Genomic DNA, 8,873 nt, shown 5'->3' with positions numbered 1-8,873 from the left:
TCGTAGGTGCAAAACGATAACGAACTTCAAAATGTTGAACGTCTAACATATAAAAATTCTGGACGAACAGCTAAAGTTGGAGCTTCGTAATTGGCACGCCAATTCGTTTTTCTCGACAACAATAGCTTCAGAACAACTCAGAATACGAAGTAGTAAACGCAAGCGACGTCACGTGACGTCTTTTAAGCGATCTTCTTGACCATCATAAATCAGATATCATATAAGCAGAACTAAGCTGAGCAAGACGATTTCGTTCACACGCCTTAAAGGTATACTCTCACCTGTTCCAATTTTGCTACAGTTACCACGGAAAAAGAACATCTAACCAATCACAGATTTTAAGCGGGTGGCCTCTTTTTAAAAACAGCGCCCTCACATGACATTTTGAATACCAAGGAACGCTTTCTTGACCATATATGGGCATATTTAGATTACAGGTGACTGTATACCTTTAAGTTCCCGTATGTATGTTCACGTGCAGACCTATTCACTCCATGTATACATTATCGGTATCACTCGTGCCTGTAGCCTATGTCGCTAACTGGTCAACTTCGTGGCTTTCCCGTCCAATAACCCATAAAATCCCCGATAAATCCACGGATTAGCATAATTAGTTGTGTTGACTAATTAATTACAAGATATGTATATGTGAGATAAACGTCCTTGTAATGGGGTGTAAAATAAAGAGTCAAGATGCTAGATTATGTTATATAGTCATTCGATCAGTCAGAGCATGCTATGAAGAAAAGGAGAGGTACTGATAGAGTAAACAGTGAGAAAAACTCAATAATATTAATAGAGTCTGGGCCGCCTGTGGTTACTTTTCGCTCTCAACTATACACCGATGGCCCGTGCACAGTACAATGAGGTGTGCCAAACCAGTATCAGAGCCGCAAAGGTTTCATCATATACCTCATGGGATGAGAAATACAGCTAAAAATAAGATTTTGCAAAGCTTTTTAGATAAAAAATCTATCGCCATTTGTATCATTTTTTCTATGGCCGCATCATGTCGCGGATTGATAAGCATATATTTTAGTGATAGTTACGTCATTTGTTTACCAGTTGGACTCGCAAAGCAACGTACATGTGCTTGTGCAGGCAAAGAATGATCGTATTCTTTCAGTTCACTTTCTAAATTTCAAAAGAAGAAGGAGGGGTCATGAATAGCGCGCCAAGTTTACGTTGAATTTCCATAGAAATATCGACCAATGTCGCCAACTTATGTGGAAGCAAATGTTAAATAGTTAGTTGACACATTTCACGCTTTTGAGTAAATTTTACGGGCGCACAGTCAAATAGCATGGGTTGGATATGCGTACATTATACGTTTAAAACAACACGCATGGATATAAATTGTATGCAAGTAGCCAAATATTCTAACGTATAAACGTTAAACTGCAATTTGCACAAACATTCATACACATACATACATAGGTACATACACAGATACATACATAGATACATACATAGCTACATACAAACATACATACATACAATCATACATTCAAACATACATACATGCATGCATACATACATAGATACATAGATACATACATAGATAGATACATAGATAGATACATACATATATTGTGTGTGTTTATATATATGTGTTTGTATATATATATATATATATATATATATATATATATATATATATATATATATATATATATATATATATATTATATATATACGTTCATGCATACGTTTACATCCGTACGTGTTTGCATTTACATGTATATGTGCATACTCAATCCATCTATTTACTGTACATGTGTGTAATTATTTCAAACCTGTAGATTAACTAACATTCGGCGCGTTCGATACCAATTTCACTGTCCGCATTACCATCAGAATGGGGAGACGTTAGAATTTTGCGCTGGATGGAATGTGACTTTTGACTTTTGCCTTTTCCCAAAGCGTTCTGCAGGCCGTAGGTGGCTTCACTTGTACATTTCGTTTTGAGTAAATATACAACCACCTGTGATATAACGCAACTCTGCACAATGGACCTGCTGCCTCCCACATCGGCTGCCCTCGGAGGCAAATTCCCACTCTACCTCGCAAAAATGTCACAATTATCTTGCTCCAGCATCATACGAGAATATTTTCCCACCTCCAAGTTTCACCAGACTGAGACCCCAAACGTTGTTGTGGCCCGTACCACCTTCATACTCGTTCTCTAACTGCCTTATACTGCCAAAGGTAAAAGAGCGAAGAGATATACCAGAGAAATTATTAACATCTGAGAATACAAGAAAATCACTAATGGAAAGAATGTGCGTAATAGAATAAACGGCACTGACGTTAAACGATTACAAGGTCATATAATGCTGAAGATTTAATTAATTAAAACTGTGTATTGCTAAATGCAAAAGGACGGCTACGGTTCAGAATCTCTGACTGGCCTTTATTGTAGAAGACTCTTTCCGGGCAGTAATAACTCGGGCTCCTGTGGCAAAAAACTGTGAAAATATTATCCGAGACGACTGATATCGACTGAGTTGAAGAATGCGATAAAGATGTCAATTAGTACCTTTTACTAAATCAGACGACACGCCTCTTTCTCGGCTGCTGTTAGATGACAAACATTATATGGATTTTGACTGACAGCCGTCAAATCCAATGAAAACCCGCCTGTTAATGTTTTTTCGATAATCAGGGTCATTTGATGGGACGATGAACTGTGACGTTCAATTTGAACTGCGTAACTGGTCTTCCTTCAACCGAAAGAGTGACTTCGTCCCGGGATTCTCCATGCCAGGTTTTCCATCTCGCAAACTGGCCAGCGCGATGAACTTGGTGTTTGACATATTCTCCGTATTGGTTTTGTTGTTCATGGTAATAGGTAAGTACTGTGAGTAGAACATTTCTTTGAATTGACCTAGCGTTTCGTCGAACCGACTCGTTAGCTGATGACTTTCGAGCGACGTACGTTTGTTGGCCGCTGTAACAGCCGAAAATAAAATAAATTGCCCACTGGAGAATACTGTTGACATGAGCTGTTCTGTTTTAAAACGCCTTCGTTGCCTTAATTACCAACCGAATCGATAGTCAATCAGCTTTTCTGCAACTGTAATCGAGGGGCGAGAACTATAAGAACAATTGAATTAGAGCAGATCTAAACACCGTTAGTTTTCTTGTCAGCAAAGTGTTTCCACGCGATTTATTGGGATAATGTAAAATTCAAGTTCCCGATCACATCGAAAGCAAGGTTTTCAACGTTTCCTTTTGAACTATTTCGACGACACTCTGAATTATGCTTTTTTATAATCCAAAACAAAAATACCATTTAGAAATAGAAGTCAAAAAGCAAATTTGTAGATATGACAATATAACCTTAATTCACCGATATTTTAAAGTGACCGCCGCACTCCTTTTTAAGTCTATTCAAAGTATCAAATTTCGATTTTCATAGAGATATTTTCTTTACAAGTCTCACATAGGCTGTAGAACACAAAATAATGGTTACATTTTTAGATTCCCGGGCCGAATATGAGTCTCAGAGTCAGGATCACCCTTCTTACTGTATGCTTCTGTGTTGTACTCCTATAACAGTATTAACGCTCAGAACACATGTATATGTGTGAGATCACAGCTAGCGGGCATTTCTTGGTCTTTGATACATGTGATACTAAAACAAGTGACAAATATACATGTCCTTCACTATAGCTTTTAATGTTCTCGTTGCAATGAGAAAGATCATACAGCTGATCGAAGTTCTTTACGCCAGTGTATGGTTTACTCCTCAATTAGCCACTGTAATAACACCCAGAGTTTCAAATGTAGAACCATCAGAAGCTACCGCAAACACTCTCTTTCATGCTAAGCTTATGTTGCGAAAATATCGTGCTCTTTAAGTCATCACCGTATGACAAATTTGTTCAATATCAATCCGGGCGCTCTATAAATACAGTTTAATTGCACAGAGAGTCAAACACGCGACAAACACGCGTCCACGTTTTTTGACCGTGTGACTGACAAATCGCATTGTTTTATAGCAAACGTCGATTGCAAGATATTGCCAAGGTATCTGCGAGCGAAGTGTAATACAAGGAGACCAATAGGAAGTATCGTTTCTCAAAATTAAAACTAGACCAGTCCAAAACAGCCACTGTTCATGCCCCTTGAGCATAGATATGAACGAGGAAAAATGCACAATAAAACAGCGATATTTCCCCTATGTTTTTAAAGTTTAATCGCGACAATATTTGAAAAGCAAACACGAACCTTATCAAGGAAAATGAAGTTAATTTATTAGCGAAGACAATGCAGCGGAAATTAATAAAACGTCTGGCCTCGGACATCATGTAAGCTTCTCAGTAAAGCCTTAATGAGTTTCTAAATCAAGAAAGAAGGTTGACAGAATTTCGCCTCCGGGCTCTTTGTACCCACAAATGAAAACGGTATTTTCTTTTAGACTTAAGGTTTGCTTTACAATGACTGACCAGTGACGTAGTCATGACAACGAAGGTTTAATACCGATTATCAATATTTCAGAGCGTAGTTTTTAATTCCTACATCTCTCTTGACGCTTCCCTACTGCAGGGATTTAACCTCCGCCGTTTTGGTTCGATTGCACGCAGGCAACATTTTGCATCCAGCGGAGTGTCGAGCAAGGCATTGACCCTTTGAGAGCCGTAATTTTTCCCACCAAATTTAGTGCAACATTTTACCATTTTTTAATGAATTTTCCTGTACATTTTTGATAATTTTGAACAAAATGGACATCACATTTCATTGGCTAGAGCTTTTTATCAAAATTTTGGCAAAAATCTGAAAAACATTGACTGGGGTATATTTTGTAAAGGTGACATAAATTGACTTTGGCGCTCAAAGGGTTAAGCAACAGCGTAATACTGCACTCCCTACAGTGGGGGCTGTGGTTTCCTGTAATATATACATTCCTATGCAAAAACCAAAACAATACAAGCCCCCAAAAAAACCTCAAAAAGCGACTCCTACAAAAAAAGCACACAGATAAAAAACAAAACGTAAGGACTTTTACGCATCATCCATCCCTCACATCAAAGTGTCACCAGACATCAAATTATAATTGATAGATGCAGGTCAGATATGTTCACTGTGTCGTCACTACCAGGTGACAGATAATGAAGTGAACTCCTGAGCATTATCACCTATCTTTCGAAATCTTATGTCAGGCTGAGAAATCAGCCTGTGTGGCTCAGTGTAGCCATGAACGTCTGCACCATGTCTATTACAATTTTTTCTTAACTATGTTGATTCCTATAACCTTTACTGTTTGTCATGGCTGCATTGCTCGCTTTAAGCAACACGTTTGATGTACTTGTGATGCGATTGCAGCACAGGGAATGCAAGGTCTTTTCTATGACAATCTACAATGAAGGGAGGTACGACGCGGTGATGTTTATACAGTGGTCTTAAAAACAATGAAAAACTTCGACAAACTCATTCAGTCCACAAGATACTTCCCGCTGTGGTTAAAAATTAGCTAATTACTTTCGAATGACTTAATTTCACATGGAAAGAATTCAAATATTTCATTTTCAATTACTGTAGAGAATTTCTTTCCCGGTGATCATTTTATTAAACCTGTTGTATCTATTTGTAGATAAAATTTCTTCGACATTTCATGATATAATTGCGTGAAGATGTTGTGCTAATTCTTATTGACTGTATATGTGTCTATTTCAGTTGTCACGTGTTCTGGGAACCCGACATGTGACCAGCTCGGTGGACCGTACAGTGGCACGGCCGTTTCCACGGGAGGCATTACCGGTGTCTATGCGGCGTGCCAGATACCTTCGTCGAGTAACTATTTGGCTGGTCTAAGTAATTTTGGGAGTGGTCAGGTAAAAGCAGTCTTTACATTTTCCTTTAACGTGCGCAATTCAAAGCGTGAACGCGCCTCGGGGACAGATATTCGGACTCTCAAATTTCTACAATTCTTTTCTGATCTACCACTTATGGCGGCTCATTTTAAAGCTCTTGGAGAAAGAAAAACTTTAACCGTCTTTTCGGGAAATCCAAAGTTTAATTTCACCCCATAGGGTTAACATGGGGATGGCGGCCATTTTGAATTTCAAATATCGCAAAGTGTTGGGTAATTTGTTTCGCTAGTTCCAAACTTTGCACGGATTTTTTATTCTTGATTTGAAAAGAGAATGGTTGAAAGGGAATGGTTGACAATTTTATTTTGGAAAGTTTGAGCAAAAGTTTAAGTCTTTCACTTTCGAGCTGCATACTACCTTAATATATGATGCAGATGAAACCACGTTTATGTATTAGGTATCTGACAGGAAATTAATTTAGTTGATAAAAATGTCAATGCGAAACAAAATGTTCACAACGTGTTTACGAGCGCTTCGAGCATCTACTAATATGAGAATTAGAGATTGAGAAGGGCGCCTTTAAAGTATTTTTAATGCCGTCTTTCTGAAATGGAAGAATAAAATTGAACTTTACTTCAACACTGTAAGCTTAGCATTCGTATAAAAAGTCGTTCTAACGTGTTTCTTGTACCGTAATCGTTACAATCCAGGACAGATTTTCTCTGTGATATTGTGCAAAAGTTGATCGTAAAACTTTGCACGATAAAATGTACGAGGCGAAACCGTGTACATTATTGAGCGCAAAGTTTGCTTGAGTTCAATATGAGCCGGGAGGGGGTACGTTATTGCCATTATTTTATACTTTTGGCAATGCCAGCGAATTTTTAAGTAGGAAACACTTTGGGCCATGATGCTGGATAAGTAGATACATTATTTGTAATAATCTTGGGGATGACGTCAGAAAATTCACTGGTATTGACAAATCGATAATATGATTTCTATGTTACAATGAAGACAGCGGTGCGTTGGAGCTGGTTTAAATCGAAATATAACTTTCTATGGGTATGTAGATAAGGTATATTATTTGGATTGATCATCAAATTACAAAAAAGTGTCGCTGCCTGTCGAATCACTGCCACTCAAACGAATCGTTATCACTCGATGTCAACGAAACAAAACGAAGTTCATCAGAATAAATAAATCGTTTACTGAATATTGCGTGAGGTTTTGATTAGAATTCTGAAGAAAAGATTATCGATGCCTGATAGATGCAAATGGAAACAGTAATGGTCATGATCATAATGCTGCTGATGGTGGTGGTGGTTGTGATGATGATGATGATGATGATGATGATGATGCTGGTAGGTGATGATGGCAATGATGATTTTGTACTGATCAACAGATCGATTGATCTATCCATTGACTGATTGATCCATTGATCGAATTAACAGGTTTGTGGGCAGTGTATAAAAGTCACGGGATCCTCAGGTAGCGTTACTGTCACAGTTGTCCAGGACTTTGGCGGTGGAGCTTTGAATGGCGTCCTGCTCCCGTCTTCGATTATGAGCCAGATCTCTGCATCGAATCCAGCTAGCGTCAATTGGGAAATCGTTGCATGCCCGGATGTAGGGAACATAAAATTTCAGGTACGATTTGGTTTATGGATTTTAGCAATTGTCACTGCTTTAAACAGTTTTTGTCTTTGGCTAGGGAGGCAAACTACATAATAATGAAAAGCGTTGTGGGTAAAAAGTCGACTTCTCACAACGGCAAAAGTTTGAGATAGCGATGTTACAATACTTTTTTGCACAAATGTAATTGCTGTCACGGCAGAAAATTCTGTTTGCTTGTTAAACTAGCTAAAATCAATAATGTTTTCCTATTTCTAGACATTGCTGGCTTTAAAGTACCATATATCCTAAAAGGTTACTTTCGCTTCTTTAATCTTATGCGTTTCAGCTATATTGAAAATATGATCGACCGCATAGCGCGCATGAGATTTTTATAAGTCACTTAGGTGGCAAAATCGAGAATTTAAGGTACAACGCACCTCGGGGAGAGATATTCGGGCCTTCAAATTTTATCAATTTTCTTCTGACCTACCACTTGTGGGGGCTCATTTTGGAGCTCTTGGCGAAAGAAAAGTTTTCACTGTCTTAGTTTTTCGAAAATCGAAAATTTTATTTTTTCTCATAGAGTTAACACAGGGATGGCGGCCATTTTGAATTTCAAATATAGAGAAATCGCAAGTTATTTGTCTCTCTAGTACCAAAGTTTGCACGGTGACCCCTGATTTTTATTCTTGCTTCGGTAAGAGAATGGTTGAAACTTTCACTGAGGAAAGTTTGAGCAAAAGTTTAAGTCTTTCACTTTCGAGGTGCATATTACCTTAACCCTGACTGCGATGTCGATTTTCGTATAGACACCAATCAAAATCAATGTCATAATCTTTATATTTGCATATGCAATATGTTGTTGATCCCGAGTTATATTGTATCGCAGGGAGATGAGCGAATCGTAAATCGGCTTATTTTTACCTACAGACAAAGTTCAGCCATCAAATAAGCCGCGAGGAGATTCAAATTAAAGCGCTATCATTTTCTTTCATCACAAGTTCTAAAGTGACGTGCTACAGAAAAACTTCGATTTGCGATGACAAAAGTGGGGTACTGAAAATTAAAACACTGTAGCAATGATGTTTCCCTATGAATTTCGAAATCGGTAGAAAGCCGGTCCAGTCAGCGATTTTGGTTTTGCGTCTTTCGTTTCAGCTCCCATGTTTTTACATTGGAAATATAATGCTTCCTCTGTCTGTCTGTCTGTCTGTCTGTCTGTCTGTCTGTCTGTCTGATTGTCGTCTGTCTGTCGTCTGTCTGTCTGTCTGTCTGTCTGTCGCTCTGTCTCTGTCTGTCTATCTGTCTGATTGTCTCTACCTATCTGCTTGGCCTGTCTACTCTGCCTCTTCGTCTGTCTGTCAGTCAACCCAGCTATCTGTGGTCACGATTTCTAAAAAATCTACAGGTCAGATAGAACTGAAACTTTTTGCACATTATGTAC

At 38.3% G+C, this 8,873-nt stretch overlaps 1 protein-coding gene across 1 annotated transcript in view; it reads left to right on the top strand.

Annotated features, from left to right (window-relative positions):
* The first annotated feature begins 2,704 nt into the window (after nt 1-2,704).
* The window catches only part of LOC139118930 (uncharacterized), a 30,133-nt gene continuing 23,964 nt past the window's right edge, over nt 2,705-8,873 (top strand). The window contains exons 1-3 of the mRNA XM_070682496.1: nt 2,705-2,851; nt 5,680-5,837; nt 7,268-7,462. Coding sequence (XP_070538597.1) covers nt 2,761-2,851; nt 5,680-5,837; nt 7,268-7,462 — 444 coding nt within the window. The 5' untranslated portion in view covers nt 2,705-2,760. The remainder of the gene's footprint in view (nt 2,852-5,679; nt 5,838-7,267; nt 7,463-8,873) is intronic.

The sequence above is a fragment of the Ptychodera flava genome, chromosome 19 (assembly GCF_041260155.1).
Source record: "Ptychodera flava strain L36383 chromosome 19, AS_Pfla_20210202, whole genome shotgun sequence".
NCBI lineage: Eukaryota > Metazoa > Hemichordata > Enteropneusta > Ptychoderidae > Ptychodera > Ptychodera flava.
Note: the sequence above shows the minus strand (reverse complement) of the source record. Positions and strands in the feature narration are given on the sequence as shown.